The sequence below is a fragment of the Spinacia oleracea genome, chromosome 4, assembly GCF_020520425.1.
Source record: "Spinacia oleracea cultivar Varoflay chromosome 4, BTI_SOV_V1, whole genome shotgun sequence".
Lineage (NCBI taxonomy): Eukaryota > Viridiplantae > Streptophyta > Magnoliopsida > Caryophyllales > Amaranthaceae > Spinacia > Spinacia oleracea.
In genome coordinates this window covers 171,927,972-171,948,020 of record NC_079490.1, presented here as the reverse complement: position 1 = coordinate 171,948,020, position 20,049 = coordinate 171,927,972, and the positions used below count along the sequence as shown (strand labels likewise).

At 36.6% G+C, this 20,049-nt stretch overlaps 3 protein-coding genes across 6 annotated transcripts; all 3 read left to right on the top strand.

The window, feature by feature from the left end:
• Positions 1 to 511: 511 nt before the first annotated feature.
• On the top strand, positions 512 to 6,179 carry LOC110786610 (uncharacterized). 2 transcript variants are annotated; one of them, XM_021991161.2, is made up of 9 exons: positions 512 to 714; positions 2,140 to 2,253; positions 3,030 to 3,103; positions 3,524 to 3,626; positions 4,100 to 4,150; positions 4,263 to 4,404; positions 4,565 to 4,703; positions 5,541 to 5,646; positions 5,776 to 6,179. In XM_021991161.2, exons 1-9 carry the CDS (start codon positions 555 to 557, stop codon positions 5,886 to 5,888), a joined length of 1,002 nt encoding a protein of 333 aa, XP_021846853.1. In that variant the 5' UTR covers positions 512 to 554; the 3' UTR covers positions 5,889 to 6,179. The 2 variants fall into 2 exon arrangements, with proteins under 2 accessions (XP_021846853.1, XP_021846852.1); XM_021991160.2 differs by having other exon boundaries at positions 513 to 714; positions 4,553 to 4,703.
• A 153-nt stretch (positions 6,180 to 6,332) lies between these two features.
• Positions 6,333 to 10,457, top strand: LOC110786600 (B3 domain-containing protein Os01g0723500). Of its 3 annotated transcripts, XM_056842873.1 has the most exons (6): positions 6,333 to 7,484; positions 8,546 to 8,673; positions 8,790 to 8,977; positions 9,092 to 9,258; positions 9,374 to 9,546; positions 9,971 to 10,457. In XM_056842873.1, the coding sequence occupies exons 2-6, from the start codon at positions 8,557 to 8,559 to the stop codon at positions 10,271 to 10,273; spliced, it is 948 nt and encodes a 315-aa protein (XP_056698851.1). In that variant the 5' UTR covers positions 6,333 to 7,484; positions 8,546 to 8,556; the 3' UTR covers positions 10,274 to 10,457. The 3 variants fall into 3 exon arrangements, with proteins under 3 accessions (XP_056698851.1, XP_021846843.1, XP_056698850.1); XM_021991151.2 differs by having other exon boundaries at positions 8,790 to 9,258; XM_056842872.1 differs by lacking the exon at positions 6,333 to 7,484 and adding an exon at positions 7,727 to 7,956 and having other exon boundaries at positions 8,790 to 9,258.
• Positions 10,458 to 13,153: 2,696 nt separating this feature from the next.
• Positions 13,154 to 19,018, top strand: LOC110786609 (protein ALTERED PHOSPHATE STARVATION RESPONSE 1). Its single transcript, XM_021991159.2, has 4 exons — positions 13,154 to 14,600; positions 15,461 to 15,636; positions 15,809 to 16,032; positions 17,988 to 19,018. Exons 1-4 carry the CDS (start codon positions 13,526 to 13,528, stop codon positions 18,811 to 18,813), a joined length of 2,301 nt encoding a protein of 766 aa, XP_021846851.2. The 5' UTR covers positions 13,154 to 13,525; the 3' UTR covers positions 18,814 to 19,018.
• Positions 19,019 to 20,049: the final 1,031 nt, after the last annotated feature.

The following is a 20,049-nucleotide window of genomic DNA, read 5'->3' as shown; positions in this document are numbered from 1 at the left end:
TTCAAATAACATTCTACATATCTATATTACATACTTGTTTGAACTTAAACGAGTTATGCGGATTATTTTCGAGTTGAAATTTCAACCTAATACTCCCTCCGTATTTTTTTAAGAGATACACTTGCCTTTTCCGGCCGTATTTTTTTAAGAGATACACTTGCCATTTTTGGTAACTTATCAACCCCACCACCTAATTAAATAATATATCTACTACACTTTATGACCCACCATCCAATTAAAAAATAATTTTACAACTACACCCACCCCACCCCCACCTCTACTTGTTCAAAAGGACATGGTCACCAATGTACTTATTTATTAAAATATCTACCCCAATCTCACTTATTTTATTCTTGTTAAGACCCGTACCCAATCAAATGTATCTCTTAAAAAATACGGAGGGAGTACAAATTAAACGGGTAAAGTTAGGTTGAACATTTAATTAAACATGTTGAAAATCTCGACCCAACCCTTTATTATTGGGTTGGGGGTTGGGTACTTGGGTCCATTTTTGCCAACTCTATTTACTGGTAATAGTTTGGGAAGAATTATCAATGGAAGGACAACACTTAGAGAAGACTGCGAACGTTTCGTCTCCGTCATTACCCGCAAAATTGATCGAAAATGAGGAGGTGATGAGCGAAGTTCATCTGGGCTGCCCCCCTAATTTCCATGGCCTTTACACTTCTCACTTCACTTTCTCTCTCCTTTCTGGTAATCCCTAATTTCTAACTTCTTCCTCAAATTCGTTACCTTTTACCTGTTAATCCTATGCTATTGTCATTTATCAGTGATAATTTGTATTTTTTGGCGTGAAATTCCATGTATTATATTGAATTTTCATTATGTATGAGTTATTGGAATAGAAGATTAAATAGTTTGTTCACTGATTTGCATATAATTGTGGGGAGTTCAAGTATAGGACTTGCTATTAAAGGTAAAATTTCCATGCTTTTGGTCCTACTTAGAAAGCAAGTGAGAAAACTTACCATTTATGATACGGAGAAGAGAAAAATGAGGCAATCAAAGAAGGGCGGAGGGAGTATGTTGGTTTGATGAACTAAAGTGGAAGCTTTTTGTTTTTTTCCCGATGTTTTGGTACAATTAAGGACATAGATTGCTGAATTTATGATCTGAATTTAGCTTGGTATTATGAGTTGTTTATATGGGGATTAGTTTCTTCTTTTCTCGTCTTTTGAAGAAGGATTTGATTCAAAATAGGCACATGTGTTGTAAGAACAAAGCATTGGTGTATAGTAGACTGAAGACCATTGACTTCTGTGGGAAAATCATGTCTTTGAGAGTTGCAAGTCTTGTGACAAACTTTTACCGAGAAGAATTTAAGGAAGGCGCGTAAGATAAGAATGGCGGGAAGCACGAAGAGCCACTAATGTCGTGGCGAAGGTCAAATCCGCTATAGCATTTCAAATAATTATTGAGTTCATAATGATCTTCTCAGCTTTTGCTGTACACCTGGAGGCTCTGTTATCATAATGGTTTCAGCCACTATTAACATGTAGAGAAAACTTGATGAGATATAGGAAATTGTGAAGCTTAAATGAAACATGAGAGGAAATGTAATAGGTTATTCAGTAATGCAAAACAAGGTCCTTGTTTAAGTCTAAAACAACTTCACCACACTTATTACATTGAACTTGCACTTGAAGGCTTGTAAGAAAATTCATACTTTAGCAACTATGATATGAAAATATGACACTGGAGCTGGATCAAACTTTGCTGCTTTGGACATTTCTTACATTATTTAAAAATGTAAAAATTATGACATGTTTCCTTTTTCCATTTTTTTTGTTTGGAGTGGGTCGTTGGGGAAGAAGAGGGTGCGAAAAGATCATAGAAGTTACGCAATGAATTGAAATAGTAAGAAGTTGCTTTTTGGGTTTCGCTTGGATAGAATTAGTTTCCGCAAATTTATTCTGCTTATTTGCACCATCGGTTTTCATAGTTGATACTCAGTGTTGGGCCCTCCTCAGTCTGCAATGTGGTGGAGGCCTCAATGGTTTCTTGTTCATTTTCTTTTCTTTTTCAGCATTCTTTCATATTCCTTGTCGAATATTGTTTTGATAATGTGAACTAGAAGAATATTTACCATTAAGTTTTTCTTGTTTCGGAGTATCACAGGAGCTGAGCTCATGGGGAGTAGATGTGGTGACCATTTTAAAGAAGAATCAAGTTCTTCTGAGCAGACTGTTGATTTGGATGAAGATGGTGATATCATTGTGGTTCGACGAAGCAGTAAGTCAACGTTTTCAATTGTGTTACACATTTATCGTCCTCCATTTTCTGTAATTTTTTCGTTTATACTTCGTACACTTTTACTGCTTTTAACATTTGTAGTAAGATAGGAGGGACCAGGCTTTGGTGCTTACCGCAGTGTTTAGTGATAAAACTTTTTTTTTGATGGGGATAACGAGTAAATTGAACCAGCTTTTGACACTAAAATTGAACCAGCTTCTAAACGCCGATTTCATTTTTTATTTGTCGTGTTTTGTCATGAAATTTGTTTCCCTCAAAACAAAAAAGAAGTAATTTCTAAAAGCTGACTCTGTTTGTTATTTCTTTGTCATATTGTCAAGTAAAGTATCTGGTGCTATTATGCTTGAAATACCCTTTTGATATGTTCCCTGTTCCAACTTATCATGGAACGAGTTGGTTTTAGTTCAATGATCAGAAATTAATTGTTTTTAGTATTCTGCTTAAATTATTAGGGCATTTAAATTTTTTATTTTTTTCTTCTTCATGCAGTCATCATTCGTTAACAACATGCTTGGATAACAAGGGAGGGGATGGAAGGAGTATGCTAGCCTTTTCCTTTCTTACCTGTCCCACATTAGAAAAAAAAACTGGTTTATAGAAGGGGGATGGAATTTTTTCTTGTATTACCCTTCCATTTTCCCATTTTCTATCAGATTAAGGGAAAATGGATCCTCATTCCCTCCTTTCAAATTCTCTCATACACTGTAAAGTACTTTGTCTTTTCCGAGACTCAGAGGAAATTTCTCTTTGTGCAGAACAATCGTATTATACTGGTGTGGTCAGCATCCAGCACAATATCACATCGACCATTCCAAGTGTGGGTTTGCAGGTAATAGTCAAATTTTTAGATACTGACTCAGATTAAAAATCAAAAGAAACATATACTAATCCTAATTTGAACTGAAGATGTGTCTATTTATGCGTTCAAGCCATATGCATTATGAAATTTTATACTGAAAGATCTCCTGCAATTTTCCATTATTGAACTAGTGTTACTATTATCTTTATTATGGTCCAACTGTTGCACCCCATACCCGATCTAGTAGTTCACCCATACAGAATAATAACAGATAAAGTTTAATATGACACCACCTGTGAAAGAATTTATAGCTTTGCATTCCCCATTTGGGCTATACTCCTTTTGAGTTTCATGCTCTTTATAGCTAGTTATTTACCTAAATGGCTAAATATAAGCAGAAAATTAATGAAATTATATTTTGGTGCTTTGTATAAATTTTCGCCTTTTCAGGTTTGGAGGGCAGAGTTGATATTAGCAGATTATGTATTGCACATGATGTCTTCTTCATCTGTTTTCAATGGTGTTGTCGCTGTTGAACTTGGTGCCGGCACAGGTAATGTTCGCTCGCTTGATATGTTTTTCATTATGGAATTAGGCTGTTAGTTTTAAGAAGGATTTAAATGTTCCATCTCTTCCGTGATGTCTGTCCTAGCTGGCTTTTCACAAAGACTAAGAAAGGGGATGAGATTTGACAGAAGTGGTGCATTAAAGTCCAGAGATATAATTACTAAATAGGACATCCATTTTATAATGTTGCTAAAGGGAATGAAGGACAAACCTCATGATACAGAGAGAGTAGTAGATCTGAAGTTTGTTACCTAGATGAAGTTCATAACCTAAAGCACGTGGGTATAATAACTGGGCATTTCTTATAGTAGGCTTTTGATGAAGTTGGGACTCAGTACATTCTCGCATATTTGAAGATTCTAAGAATTAGTAATTTAAACTTGTTATCAGAAGCTGATGCTTGCAACCTAAAGCATCCTCATTCATTGTTTCACAGGATCCTGATTCTGTATTTGTCAGGATTGGTTGGTATATTAATTGCACGAGTTGCTGAGGCTGTTTTCATAACAGGTAATTCTGAATAAAATGCTATTCAAGCTGCATTTCATTTCCTTAGTTTTTGGATTGAGAAAATGCCATTTAGTATTGTTATAATGATGCACTATGTGATAATTGTTCCCAGACCATGGTGTTGAAATTCTTGAAAACTGTGCTAGGAATGTTGACATCAACTCCGGATTATTCGGAAGTGAATCTTCAGTCAAAGTCCGAGAGCTTGATTGGATGAAACCATGGCCGCCTATGAATTTGGATCCTGGAGTAAGGTGAAAATTTATTTTGTCCTTCCCCAATATATGTTTCGATATCCAGTCTTCAATTTCCCAATTGAAGGGTTATAGGAATTCCCCTTCACCTTTTTGTTTTGACATATATTTATCAGTGCGTAGGGCAAGTTTATTTACAGATGTACAGTTTGTCATCTAGGTATTCCTGGACACCTTCTGAGGTGGAAGAAGTCAATAGAGCATCTGTGCTGTTAGCTGCGGACGTGATTTACAGTGATGAGTTAACAGATGCCTTTTTCAGTGTTTTGGAGAAGATGATGTGCCAACATTCTGAAAAGGTATTGAAAATACTTGCAAAGCTAAAGCTAAAGCTAAAACCCAAACCTTTTTATTTTGTGCTGTGAAATACCGAAGATTTTTAGTAGACCACCTTCTTTTTAGGGCCTGAGAGGTGGCACAAATGCCAGAAAAGAACAGAACCTTCAACTTTTGTTTCGGGATGACACTCTTTAGTGTCTTAACCACTGGAGCAGTGGAGTATATTTCGATTCTTAGTAGACCGCCTATTTAGATTATACAATTGAAATTCCATGGACTGTATCCCATTACTGTAGAAATTTTGTTTCCTTGGCCTTAATTTCCTTTCAATATATGTTGCATTTGAATCAAGAGATTTTATGAATGATCTTGATGTGTTCTTTATCGACCTAGTTGGCATAAATCAGCATCTCTTTCTGGCACTTGGGTGCTTTCCAATTATACCCAACATATGGCAGGTTCCGAACTGGGTTGAGTTTTTTTTTTTTTTACGCATTGCACACCGGTTCACCAGAGCTTATCTCCGACTACATCCTGGTCCAAACCGGGTTGCACGCCCCTCTTATGGTGGGTGGGTCTCCCAACAAGAGCTTCTGCATACGGTGAGGCTCGAACTCGAGACCTCCCATAAGCGGCATCAAGCTGCTGCTTACCACTTGAGCCAACTCTATGTTGGTCTGGTTTGAGTTTATTGTTGCTCTTATTGTTGCTTTGGCAGCTTTCAAGCTATAGTAATACTTATCAGGAAAATTTAATCTTTCAATTCTTTTTCTTCATAATTTTCCTCCTTTAGCTTCATTGATCGAGAATTCCATATGTTGAGGTGAATGGTGTTGTTTACCTTTTTGTTATTTCAGGTGTTGTATCTTGCACTAGAGAAACGATACAATTTCAACTTGTACGATCTTGACGTTGTTGCCAACGGTTATTCACATTTCCTTAGTTATTTGAGTGAAGAAAAGGGTAAGCAATTTAGTTATGAGTATCTTTCAAATGTGTTGTAATTTCTGGATTTCATTCCGTCATTTTGTCAAACATGGCTTTGCAATTGAAGACGGAGAATATGAAATCCTCACACGTGTATTTCTCCAGGTTTCACTGGCAAGCGTATTGTGCTTTCAGAAATTCCTCAGTACGTGAGGGAGTACGAAAGAGGAAACGATGTTGAGCTGTGGGAGATAAAGTATGTTGCGCGTAAATGTTAACGAGCCGATGTTCGCTTGGTTAGCACTAAATGCTGGAGTTGGACATGAAAGAGAGATACGTATAAGTGTTGAATTTTACTAGCTTTAATCTATCATTAGTCATTAGTCTCATTACCCTTCTCTGAGGCATTTTGTTGACCTATTCATTTGTAGACTGTGGATGTTGCTATTTAGGGAAATACACATCTGTCTCATAGGGTGTTACTATCTAGGGAAATACACATCTGTCTTAATCATATACTCTGTAAAAACAAACTAAAGCATTTTTAATGGAGCATTTAATGTTTTTCATATTGTTTTATGTTGCCCTAAGAGCTACATATTGTCATTAATCATTTCCATTATCCTTATTACATTACACTGGAAGCTATAGCTCACTAAAGCTGTTTTCTTGCTGGATGAGCTACCGTAAAACATGAAAGCTACATTACACCGGAAGCTATGTTGCCTTCGTGCCTAAGCTTAATTTTACTAAATTTAGCGTGCCTTGTCGAGTTGTCGTGCTTTTTTCAAAAAAATGCGGCCCACAATCCACGACTTCGTTCTCGTGTCGGAACGGGCCGGGCTTTTCATGCCGGGTCGGGCCACATCCATCTTTAGACTTACCCGGTTAGAAGCTTAGGGAGATTAGTGAAGCAGTTTTGTTTTGTGCTGGTTAAGACTACAAGGGCTACTACTCCTGTATGTTCTGCTACGGAAACGTTACTTTAATTAGCATTCTCTATCTGATTTATTTGTTATAACAGGATGATATTTGAGTCTCCTAATCTAACTTACTGCTTCAACTAGTGAGTTTTTATGACTGCTCTTTGGCGTGTACCTGTACCTTAGATTTACTTCTTCAGTTTAGTTAATATAAAGAGTTTGGCCACGCTGTTAACTAGATCACGTAGAGGACTAAACTGTGTTCGGTTTAGTAAATGGCCAATAAGATCTTTTGATTGCTACTTGTTTTCCTATGATCCAGCTCCTAACCAAGGTAAAAATCTGTAAAACTCACCTCTGATTTTGAGAAATGAAATCAGAAAGTTTTAACTTCTGGTGACTTTCCTGGGAATTCGTTACAGAAAGTTTCTTTATCTGTATCGAGCTATATCAGTATATGTTCTCGATCACTAACTCTGCTTTATTATCAAGTTTCAAATTTACTTTATTTTTCTTGCATGTATTTATAAAGCTGGAAAAAAACGAAAAAAGGCGTAGCATATACATATCACTTACAATAAGAGAGTGCAAAATTAAGAAAAGCCTAGTAATAAAATGCAGTGAAAGTGGTTTAATGTCATTCTCAAATTTAAAACATTTGGACCATCTATATGTCATTTTAAACATTCCCTAAATTCCCTCTTCTGCACTCCTGTGAATCTTCCCTTTTCTGCTCTACCTTTGACTTCAGCTTATAACAAAAATGGAAAAACTTTGCTTATGCCCATCACCACTCTTAATCATCCTTTATGAAGTGTTTTCTCTCTCCTCAATTATTCTGTTCAGGCTCTCTTTGTGCAGCAACTTCTGAAGAATCACAAGAAGGAAGTAGCTTGAAGGGGTAGAGAGAGCATTCAAGCCACCTTTCGGGTTTTTTGTGCTCCTGTAAAGGTGAGAACTTCTTTCTTGTAATTTACTTGTTCATTCTTGATTCTGAGAAAATTGTATCAGTTCTGTAAAATATACTGCTGTTTTTTCTTAGTATGTCGAATTGTAAAACACGTAAAACGTTATTCCGGAACTTTGATTATGAGCTTCTAGCAGGCTGCAGGCATGTTGATTTATCTTTTGAAGTGGATCATTTTTGAGGAACCAAACATTTTTTAGTGTTTTCTTTAGCTAAAACATTTTAAACATTGCCAAACAATCCCTATTTCTTCTTTTTCTCAACTGTCACTTTGCACCTAAGCTTAACAAAAATAGAAAAACTCAGCCTAAATCCATCCCCACTATTAATCACCCTTTACAGTTTACATGGGATTTTCTCTCTCATCCATTATTCTCTTTCGGTTCAAGCTCTGCATCTCCTAGCTCAACTCAGCTGGAAAATTCATTTTCAGCATTTTCTTTTTTGGTTGATCTTGTAAGTTTGAGAATCTGTCTGTCATATTTTTTCATACATTACATATAAACATACTCTATATATCATCAAATTTTATTGTAATATATTCTGTGATAGATTGTTTGTTGTAAGGTCACAATTCTTTGTTTTTTTTTCATGTGCTGATGTGCATTCCCCTGTTTGTTTAGGAAGTTTTTACTATCCTGAGATTATTTTGATGGTTTTTACCTCTCCTTGTATTCTGTTCTTTCTGAGTTGGATTCCAAGTTTTCTTTTTTACCTTTCTGTTCAGTATAGTTATGTTATCTAGATATTTCTTCTTTCTTCGTGGCAGAAACTTGCTTCTGAACTTGAATTAGAGCTTATAGCAAGTGTAGCTATAGCTTTTTGAAGTAGATCAAGCTTAAGGAATAGCTATAGCTTTTTGAAGTAGATTAAGCTTAAGGAATCAATTTATATTGCTTCATAATATTTTGCACTATAATTTGACAATATACCTTTGCAGATTTAGACAATTCTCTGTAATTTGTGCCTTTGTTTTGAGATCTGAAACCATGCATGTTTTGTTAATTAGAGTTCTGCTTCTTTTTTTTTTCTTTTTTTTTTTCAGTTCATCACAAAATGGCAAACATTTGTGAAACTTGTGAAGATTTGAAGAAGTACAAATATTGGCATGACTTACAAAATATAAAGCACCAGTTCTTCAAGATTATGCTTGGTGATTTTGAGCATCATCTGGTAAAACAACTAAACTTCGAATTCCGCTACAAAATGCTCAAAATAGTTTCAAGATTATCATAATATCATCTGATTTTTGAGTACTGTTATTTTCTGGTTAATTTTGATTTTTGCAGCGAATTCCCAGGCACTTCATCGGATGTTTTATGGGAGACCTATCACACTCTTCCGTACTTAAAGGACCAAGCGGGAATGAATGGGAAGTCCAAATCATTAAAACGAAGGAAGATGTTCTATTCTCAAATGGTTGGGAGAAATTTGTGAAGGATCATGGTATTAAAGAAGGTTGTTTCTTGGTTTTTCGGTATGTTGGTGATTCCTCTTTCGAGGTCTCGATTTTTAATAATAGTGGATGTGAGAATGAAGGTTCTTACTTCACAAAGAACAACAATATTATGTCTTCAAATTCTTCCTGTAGAAGTCTCCTTCACTTGGAGAATGATGAAGGTTGCAGTCAAACTACAAAATTTGCAGCTACAAAATTGTCAGAAAGCAAGCTTATGAAGAAAAAACTGGATATTTCGTCTGATGAAGAAATGGAAATGGGTGATCGCCCCAGTCGAAGGAGCAGAAGAACATCTCAAGGTATATATGCATGCAATTTATCGAAGTTGTTCCAATAAAAATTCATACATGCACATAGTATTTATTTGATTAATTCATCTGTTTTTGCAATTGCATTTCTTTTATTAATTTGAAGGAAAACAATCTCAAATGCATTATATATCAAAGAGGCGGGAGGTTACAGAGGAAGAGAAGGACCACGCAAAAGACATGGCTCGTAATCATAATAAGAGCAGCAGTAAATCTTCAAGAAAACGTATGTTTGAAATCGTTATGCGACCCACACATGTTTATGATGGCTTTCATCTGGTAATTAACTTTCTTAATTTACCGTTTCTACTCTTTGTTTTTCATAGTGATTGTACTCGTATAAACACTTTAACCAGGCTCTGTTCTGTTCACCTTTTTTTCCACCTATTTTTGGAAAAAAATAAGTCCAGATAAGCTCAGATACGTTTACTTAAGTTCAGGGAAGATAAGTTCACGAGAAGTAAGGGTTGACCAAGTACAATTTATAACTAAAATAAGTTTGAATAAATTCAGTGAAGTTCAGATAAGTTAAGTTCAGAAACATTAAGTGAAAATCAGGTGAATGGAACGCACCCTAATTAGAGTGAAAAGGGTAGTTATTAGAGATTATACTTTCAATTTGAAATAGATGAAGGTGGTAGGACATCTTGCATGATAATATCAACATTTAATTACTGGAGTTTTTTGGGTTAATTGAGTGCAGACAATCCCTAAAGAATGGGCCCTAGAACATATGCACCCCAAGGATCACGAGGTCAAACTGCGAGTTCCAGGAGGAAAGGAGGAGAGCTGGGTTGTTGGATGCAGATGGACTTCACAGAGACAGTGTCAGATCAGACCGAGGTGGTCGACATTTGTTTTGGACAACAATCTCGAAGAACATGATGTCTGTGTTTTCGAGCTTCTTCAGAAAGGAGAATCGGGTAAAAACAGACTTCCTATCTTTGATGTTCACATTTTCCGGGTTGTTAGTGAAGTAGTTCCCTTGACCGTGTTGAGGGCCTAAGGCGTATTGTCCAATTCATGTAGCCTTTTTAACATATATGCTGTTGAACATTCTGCAATTTAGAGCATATTTAGCAGGTTTTTAAACGTTTTTAATCACTTTTAGTAGCATCATTGTGTTGTACTGATTAGTAGAGAAACATTGATGGGATCCTTTCATTAATGGTTGAATGGTTATTGCCTTATTGATTGTGATTAGACTATACCTCATCAAAAGGCGGGTCGGGCCGAGGCCTTAGAAATCTGTCGATTATGTCGGGCCGGGTCAAGGTTCAGCCGATTTTGTGTGCCCAAAACCTGTTGATTCAGGCCAATAATAGCGGGCTTCGGGGCGGGACAAGGTTTTAGGAATCTGCCCATTATGTCGGGCTGGGTCAAGCTTCGGACTATTTTGTGTGCCCAAAACCCGCTATTTCGGGCCAATAATAGCGGGCCTTTGAGTTGGGCCAAATTTATAACTAAAGTGTAGTTTTACATTGTCCAAGACCCGCCAAATTTTTAAAAATATTGGGCCGAGGGGGCCAGGCCCGGAAGTGGGCCTAAATACTCTGACCAAAAGACGCTAATTTTCGGGCTGGACCTGGTCAGGCCCCGTGTTTATCAGCTCTAGATTAGACCTGTTCGGTGGGTCGGGTTAGGTCGGGCCGGACCGATGTACACTTTATAAGATCATGAGGGGAAGTACACTTTTTTTTTTGGCATTTATACAATTGATAAACTTTTTCTGTTGCCACACCTCACAATCTCTCCTTTCAGCTGAAAATATTTCCTTTTGCCGCGTTCTTGAAATGGAAAACAAATTTGTTCTTGCAGTTTCTTGTTTCTGTAGGGTGCAAAAACTGCAGATCACTTCTGTAGTTCTGTATTAGTATTATACTGTATGACTAATCTGAGCAAATGCAACTAATCTGAGCAAATGCAATATTTGCACTATTGTTTTATCTTCTGCAACCGGAAACAATGTGATACGTATTACTTAATTACATCTAATAAGTGTTCTTACACAGTCTTAATTCGAGTTTAATCTAGTTGCAAATGTTCTGTATTTTTTTCTTACAGGGTCTCAGATTTAACAAAAGAATCTTTACAACCAAAAGCAATGTAATTTGATTTACTAAATACTTGTATGTTAGAACAGATCTGGAAGTTAACTTAGTTTTGTTCTTCTTACAATTAGTGGGGTGTGGGATTGACAAGACCTTCTAGGCAATTAGCCCTCCTTTTAAGCCACTTTTAAAAGTACATCCAAAAAAAAAAATTGAGATGAAAGCTTAAATATGAGAAGAACAATAGTCTTTTCTTATGTGAAATTCTTTTCTGACAATATTGAGTTTTACAAGTATTTTATGTCAATTTAATTATTTTGGGGAACCACTTGTACATGTTCTTTTTTCCATCTTTATTGTTAGAAGATTTGATACTTATATTGTAGAAATAAAGTGTAACTGTGTACTTAATTTGCTGATGTTATTTGAACAGATTAATACTTGTATATCTTTTAGACACGAAATAGAATATTACTAAGTGATTTCCTTCAATATTGCTTAAAGATCCAATAATTTCTAAAATACGCCACTTTCTAACTTATTTCCCTTCATACCGTCAATGTCAGCATGGAAGAAAGAAAAGTATGTTATTTTTTCGGTTCAGCTTACAACCGCCAATTGAAATGACAGTTTTGTTTTAAATCAAACCGCCATTTGAATTGACGGTTCAATGGTATAAATCGCGAACTCAAATGGCGGTTTGCTTTAAAACAAAACCGCACGGTTTTGTAAGAGCTCTCTAACTTCTTCTGATTTGATTTTGTTGTGTTATGTTAACCGCTACCTGAAATGACGGTTCATTAAATACATAAGCCGCTATTTCAGATAGCGGTTTACCTCTTTAAAGCGCTGTTTCAGATAGCGGTTCATTGTAGATTTTATATAAAAAAAATAGACCGGCTATCTTGCTGACATGGACGGTAGAGTGGGAAATAAGTGAAAAAGTATTTTGGGAATTTACGAATATTCAAGCATTATTGAAGGGAATCGCTCTACCTCAATTTCATACTATAGCTATATAATATGCGAACTACGGCTATATAATATGCGAACAAACTTCTAGTTTTTACTTTTTTTTCATTAGTTTATCTTATGACTTGTACACCTATATAATTCCTAAGTAAGCAACATTGTAATAAGGTGGAGCGATAATTGAGTGGTTGACCTAAATAAGGAAATAAGAAATACGGAGCATAACTTTGAGAGGTCATGGGTTTTATCCGGGAAATAATTTATGCACAATAAAAGTTGATTTAAGCACATTCGCTGTAAGAGCACAATCCTTGTGCTCAATTCACAAGGTGTGCCAAAATCAATTTTCCTTTGATCCCTATTAGTTGCGGGTTCTTAGAAATAAGAATTTCCTTATACTTCCCTCTTCCCTAAGAGTACAATCGCTATATAAACCTGTTAAATTTGAGCTCAATTACTTGGTTTAAAATACTTGACTTGAAACTCGAACCAGTTGACCCAATTTTAACTTGAACCAAAATTGACATGGTCTAAACAGATGCACGACAATCAACATGCCTAATTGAAAAACAAACTTAAATATGACCCAACGTATACCGAATTCACAAAACAAATCCAAATTCCACCCAAATAACTCTCCACCCAGACACTACTCGATCGATAACTGATCCAAACAACCCATTTACCACCTCTAATTACTAGTTACATATTTGCATGTGATATATTTCATAATTAATTTAATTTGATTACAATTAAATTATTAATTTGTTTAGGATAGCTGGATAATGGACATAGATTTGGAAGTTTTGCCATAATTGCAGAATATTACCATAATTCATTCAAACCCAACCCCTAAAAAACAACAAAATTATGAAATTGGGGTTTCAGAACGGAAACAAACGTCACTATCACTCTTTCTTCAACCTCAGACACTCCTCCGCTTTCTCTCTCCTCCCTCTCTTTCTCCAGCTCTTTCCTGTTGGAGAATCTTTTCTTCGTCCCTCAATTTCTCTGCTCTTGCTTTTCCCCATCTTTAATTCACTTTCTTCTTTCATTCTCTCCATTTTCCTACCAAATTTTCTCCTTTTTAATATTCCTTCCACTCTATAAAATTTCCCTGTTCTACTGTTCTTCATCAATTCAATTCCCCAGTTTTAATTTACTCCTTATCGAAAATTGAATCAATTTCAGTCATACCCACTTAGAATTTCTGCAAATTTGAGTGAAACCCAGAAATGGGGTGTTCTCAATCGAAGATCGAGAACGAAGAAGCAGTGTCAAGATGCAAAGACAGGAAGGTGTTCATGAAATCAGCCGTCACCGCGCGAAACGCCTTCGCCGCTGCCCATTGCTCCTACGCCATGTCCCTGAAAAACGCCGGCGCCGCCCTCAGTGACTTCGCCCAAGGGGAGGTTGTCAATCCACTTTCTCTCTCCTCCGCCCCAGTAGGGCCCACCTCGGCTGGGGTGGGACCCACAATGGGAGCAATCCCATCTCAGGCCCCACCACCACCGCCTCCCGTTCAGGACCTCCCTCCGCCTCCTCCACCTATTCCCGGCATGCCGCAGCCACTGCAGCGTGCTGTATCGATGCCAGAGTTTGCGGTTAAAGCACCGGGGGCGAAGCTGGTGGCGGAGGATACCATTGAGGAGGAGGACGAGGAGGAGGAGGATGAAGAACAAGAGGAAGAGGAGGAGGAAGTGGGGCGTTTGAGGCGGAGGAGAGATAATAAAGGTGGGAGTGTTGGTGGTAGAATGGAGACTACTCCTAGTATTTCTAATCTTGGTACTGCTAATACTAATATTGTGGGACCACCGCCTTCGCCGCCGCCTCCTGATGAGAGAGCAATTAGGACACCTCCACCACCGCCGCTTCCGGAGGTGCATAAACAAACATGGGATTATTTCTTTAATACAGAAGACATACCAGGTGGGAGCTTGAGGGATGATGATGATATTAGGGGGGAGTATGACCGTACTGTGTACCATCAAAGGGCTATGAGAAGCTCAGCTTCTTCCGCTTCGATCACGACTGCGCTTCCGCCTTCGATTGAGATGGTTGAGGAGATGGTAATGCCGGAGAAGCCTCCAATGGGAGGAGGAGGGAGAGTAATGAAGAAGGGGAAGCAGGTGGTGGGGCAGGGAGGAAGTGGTGGAGAAGGGAGGAGGAAGACTGTGAATGTGAATTTAGTACAGATTTTCAGTGATTTGGATGATTGTTTTCTTAAAGCTTCTGAAAGTGCTCATCATGTTTCAAAGATGCTTGAGGCTACCCGGTTGCATTACCACTCTAATTTTGCTGATAATAGGGGTAATTGATCTAACCTTTACTTTCAGAAATTACATAAATCTTTATGTCTTTGATTTGATTACATTGTTTTGCCGATGAGTTATATGGTAATTATCAGTGTAATATAACAACCTACCATGAAACATGCACTTAATCTGTCTAGAATTGACAGTCACATTGATAGTTAGTAATGTGACAGCAAAATCGAAACAGTGTAGAACCTTTTTGTGTTGAGGGTGCTAGTTAGTTGATTATGATGATGTGCAAAGGATTGACTTGGTAGGATGGGAAACGGGATTATGAACTATATTGTGGGAAATGTAAAAAATGAGCCACTTCTGTGAATCAAGTCAGTTTCTCTAGGTTTAAATGTTCTTTGGCGAGGTTGATGAAGCTGTAAATGATGTATAACATGCTATTTTGCGTGCGTTTGACAATGATGAAGAGTTGTACTGCTTCAGTTCAAAGCTGTAAAAAGTGAGCCAGAGTTTGTTTCTCTAGGTATAAATGTTCTTGGGCGAAGGTTGGTGAAGCTGTAAATGATGTATAAAATGCTATTGTGCGCGAGTTTGATAATGATGAAGAGTTGTGCTGCTTCAGTTCAAGGCTGTAAATGCTGAATTTTGTTCTCTGTTTCTTGGTGTTTTTATTTGCCATGTTCTGTGATTTCTGTTGCCTCTACTAAACTTTCAAGTGAGCATTAATTAACTGTGTTCTTTTGGATCAAAGGTTGTTCTTTTACTAAATTAAGCTTCTAAACATGTTCATATGTTATAATTTGCCAGTATATCTCTCTTGCAATACAACTTTCCAATAGCTTTTTTGTCACAATCGAGTGTCGAAAGGTAATCGCTAACTTGAAATTGCTTTTACTTGTATAGGGCATATTGACCACTCAGCAAGAGTCATGCGAGTTATCACATGGAATAGGTCATTTAGAGGTCTTCCCAACGCAGAAGAATTTAAGGACGATTTTGATTCTGAAGAGAATGAAACTCATGCCACTGTGCTGGATAAGCTTCTTGCTTGGGAGAAAAAGTTATATGATGAAGTTAAAGTAATGTCCTTTTCCTTTGAATGTTTTTTTTTTGTCAATGTCTTTGGCTAATAGTTTGTACTCTTTTGCACATGTCTGAGTGTGTGATAGTAGTTGTTCACTTGTGTGTGTTACTAGCTATAGTTTCATTTGTATATTTATCGTAATTATTTTGCAAAATAATATTGGGCAGGCGGGTGAAATTATGAAATTTGATTATCAGAGGAAAGTCGCGCTATTAAACAAGCAAAAGAAACGTGGCACTAATCCTGAATCATTGGAGAAGACAAAAGCTGCTGTAAGCCATTTACACACAAGGTACATTGTGGATATGCAGTCTATGGACTCAACGGTTTCAGAAATAAGCCGGTTGCGTGATGAGCAGTTGTACCCAAAGCTTGTGGCACTTGTTGATGCGTAAGTTTTTTATAATTTCACTGAAAGACATTGATTAATTTCAACGACCCCACTCAAATTTGAACTAAAGTTTGCTGATTAAAATGTTTCTGTGAATTAGCTGTTCAGTTCTTGTTTTGTCTGCATTCCTCTGTATGCTGTTACATTGGCAACTATGGCAATGTTTTACAGCTGATATTTTCCTGCAAGCATATCTCCTTTTTGGAGTTGAGTATTCCCTCTGTATTTGGAAGCTACCTTGTGGAAATTTCTGCAAGTTATCAATGTTAAAACAGTCTTGGACTAGGTTCATTGAGATTTAGACTAAAGTATACTTCAAAAGCTGGTACATAATCAATACTCGGTCTTAGTAAAATTTCTTTATTTTCTTTTTTGAATGACTGTTCACTGTTGTCGAAACCGTCTTTTTTTTAATAAAACCTAGCCACCTGGATACCTTGCAGAGTTGCAGGTCACCACCACCTTTGGCCACCTACATTGTTCATGTTACCTTACAAATTTCTTGAATGACTATTCTTTCTCTAAGATAAAATGATTAGTTTAAGTGCTTGAAGGTGGAAATTTGAGAAAAAGCTATTGTTAAAGTTGGTGGTCAGTTATAACTTATAAGGCTTTTTTTGGACGGAAGGTTTGTTGGAGAATTAGTTATGTGGCGTTCTGGGATATGAATAAGGCCTTCCCTGCATGCCACTATTTTGGCACGATGTAAATAGGATACTCGAATATTTGTGGGGGGTGGGGAATAGAAAGGATTTTGATGTTATTTTATTCAAACAACTTAATTCTCTAGAGTTTTTTGAAATAACTCATGGTAGTATCATCTAAATCACAGTATTATAAGGATTGTTAGTCTTGGTGGTAGATGCAGTCTTTGCAAACCTTGATGACAAATTGATTGATCACTTGATATCTTTCTTGCCTTAGCACTTTCGTTGTGGCATCTGAGTTAGTTTTTGTTTGGAATGGGTTCTGTAAGATTTCGTTATCACTGTGTTGATGAATCTCAACTATCGTTCCATACTCCTGGTGCTTAATAAGATAGCTAGAATCTTAATGTATGTGTTAACCTCTTTATCTTTGGAATCTTTACCATCCATTTTAAATATCCCTTCCAAACAATGGGACTGGTAATGGTTTTCCAAGTTACGATTATATTTCCGAATGGCCTAGTCATTGAATTGTTTTAGTATTACGTTGTTTATCTTCTTGGTATAAAGATTTGTTAGAACTTACTAGAATCTAGAAGTAAGACCCCCGGCGGCTTATATGCGACCTGTGGCCCACACTATAATATAGAGGTTACCTTATCTAATAAACTGGTTCATAAGAATTTGGCCGCTTACAAAGTGAAAGACTCTCCAATTCTACTCAATTGTTAGCACTGCAGTAAGACTTCGGAACCTTATAGCAAAATTTTTGAAGTTAGGAGTCAAATAACCATAATTTTGGAAGTTAGGAGTCGAATAACCATAACGCCATAAGCAAATGAAAACAAAATAGTACCAAGTGAATACTTTTAAACAAACCGAAGAGATCTTTTGTCTATTGTCCACATTTTACCAATAACTGGGGAAAAGGTGTATGGTGTTTCAATATTCATCAATGATCAATCTGCTCAATTTACAGACATATACTCTGTTAACCAGTTTCTGGAGAAACTTCTAAGGTTTTTATTAACAAAATTTAGTATAGAACGTAGAAAAGCTTTGCAGGAGGATCACTTCAAAAATATTTGAACAAGATACCCTGAAATTTCTTCTGTTGAATTTGCTGCTTTTCATTGATTCCATCTTTGTAGACTTGTATTATAACGACCGTAGTATAATCTCATCCTTGTGGACAGTTTTTTTTTTTTTTTTTGCATGGTCCTCAGTATTTTTGCATAATCCTCGGTATTTTTGCAAAGTTCTGTTATTTCTTTATCATTTAATTATATTTGCCATTTTGTCTTTCAGGATGGCTACAATGTGGGAAGCGATGCAAGTGCACCATGAGAATCAGCTAAAGATAGCTTCACACTTGAGATTCATTGACATATCTCAATCCACCAAGGAAACAATTGACCACCACCACGAGCGAACCATCCAACTTTGGGCTATAGTTCAAGAATGGAACACACATTTCGAAAAAATGGTGAACCATCAAAAAGAGTACATCAAAGCCCTAAACAGCTGGTTAAAACTAAACCTTATTCCCATCGAAAGCAGCTTAAAAGAGAAGGTTTCATCTCCACCAAGGCCGCAAAACCCACCCATTCAAAACCTCCTTCTCGCTTGGCATGACCACCTTGAGAAACTCCCCGACGAACATGCAAAGAGCGCGATACATAACTTTGCTGCTGTTTTACAAACCATTGTTCAGCAACAAGAGGATGAAATAAGAAAGAGAGCGAGAGTTGAAGAATCAAAACGGGATTTGGAGAAAAAACAGCGCCATTATAATAAATGGTTAAGTGAGTATATGCAGAAAAAGATTCCTAACGATGATGGTGAACCCGGTTCAGTTGAAGATGAGTTTGTTCACAAAGATGAGATTATGGTGGAGAAGGAATTCGTTGTCGAGAATGCTATGAAGAAACTCGAGGAAGATAGCGAGGATTATGAACGGCATTGTACTCAGGTAAGGGAGAAGTCATTGGCAAGTTTGAAGACTCGATTGCCAGAATTGTTTCGGACATTGTCAGAATTTGCACTTTCTGCATCAGATATGTACAGTAATTTGAAGGGTCTTTCTCAGTTTTCTCAGAGCCATAATAAACACAAGGAATCAGTTGATGCATAGAGATTGATAGAAACTGGTGTTTATTTTTGGATGTATTTTGAAGTTGATGTTTTATAATGTGATTAAGTAGTAAAGTTATACTATTTGTTTGTTCTTTTCAGAAGAAGGGAAAAAGGAGGTGAAAAATTACCCCTTAAATATATACGAAATGCAAGTGTGTAAAACAAATTTTGCAGTAATATATAAGTATTGAGCGGCACGAAAATCTTCTGTTTCATATTTTATTTTGCAGATCTACATGAGAGTTTAAAATAGACATGTATGGAGATGAGCTGAATGAATGAACTGATAATTTTTTTTTCAATTGGGAGGTATTTTTTCTTTTTTGAATTACAATTCATTAATAAAAAGTCATACGACATCTACAAAAGAAATCTGAATCTATCAAATACATAACAAATCGAATCAAATAAAACTCGTTTTCTGCAAAACTACGATCATCGCGCATCGAACATCTTGTATACCCTCTAACACATCGTTGTTTGATACAACCTTCAATTGGGAGGTTAGATGAGATGAATGCCGTATGTAGAGTTGACAATCTCGATAGCATCACCGAAATCGACACGACTAGGAGGTTAGATGAGATGAATGTCGTATGTAGAGTTGACAATCTCGATAGCATCACCGAAATCAACACGACTTTAGATTGACAAAAGTCTTTCCTTAACACATACTAAATGTGGCTTAGAAATAAACTTAATGTTCACTCGACCATATTAAATCATAGAGAGCTTACATTGAAAATCCAATTAAAATATCTATGTTTTTTTAAAAAAAAGTTACCCTTATCCTTAATTCATACCTTGTTTAACCAATCTAATTTTCCTTTATTTCCCACAATGTGGATTTATATTTCTCTTTTAAAAGTAAATATGGAAAATTAAAATACCTCAAATAAAAATGAAAGGAATTTGTATTTTAGAAAATAATAAATATACTTCGTATATTTATAGTACAAATAAGGAAAGTAGAAATACGAAGATGAGCTGTAAAAATACGCGTATAGGCTGTAAAAATACGCGTATAGGGCTGTAAAAATAAAAAGTGTATCGCTATTCGACATCCGCATACGCTAAAATCGCCCGCAAAATTTAATGCGAAAGTACGATGTTACCCTTATAAAAGAGAACCTCAATTCTTCACTTTTTTCACCTCAACTTTTCACTCTCAACTTTCCGGCAGCCCCTCCCACCCCGGTTCAATTTTCCGGCAGCCCACTTATTTTTTCCAGCA

Excerpts from the sequence above, each read along its gene's own strand:
- LOC110786600 (XM_021991151.2), top strand. The coding sequence starts at position 8,557 with ATGGCAAACATTTGTGAAACTTGTGAAGATTTGAAGAAGTACAAATAT. Across the intron at positions 9,259-9,373 it reads GAGCAGAAGAACATCTCAAG|GAAAACAATCTCAAATGCAT; the intron begins GTATATATGCAT and ends ATTAATTTGAAG. Across the intron at positions 9,547-9,970 it reads TTTATGATGGCTTTCATCTG|ACAATCCCTAAAGAATGGGC; the intron begins GTAATTAACTTT and ends AATTGAGTGCAG.
- LOC110786609 (XM_021991159.2), top strand. The coding sequence starts at position 13,526 with ATGGGGTGTTCTCAATCGAAGATCGAGAACGAAGAAGCAGTGTCAAGA. Across the intron at positions 14,601-15,460 it reads TAATTTTGCTGATAATAGGG|GGCATATTGACCACTCAGCA; the intron begins GTAATTGATCTA and ends TTACTTGTATAG. Across the intron at positions 16,033-17,987 it reads CTTGTGGCACTTGTTGATGC|GATGGCTACAATGTGGGAAG; the intron begins GTAAGTTTTTTA and ends TTTGTCTTTCAG.
- LOC110786610 (XM_021991160.2), top strand. The coding sequence starts at position 555 with ATGGAAGGACAACACTTAGAGAAGACTGCGAACGTTTCGTCTCCGTCA. Across the intron at positions 715-2,139 it reads CACTTTCTCTCTCCTTTCTG|GAGCTGAGCTCATGGGGAGT; the intron begins GTAATCCCTAAT and ends GGAGTATCACAG. Across the intron at positions 4,405-4,552 it reads AATTTGGATCCTGGAGTAAG|TTTGTCATCTAGGTATTCCT; the intron begins GTGAAAATTTAT and ends ACAGATGTACAG.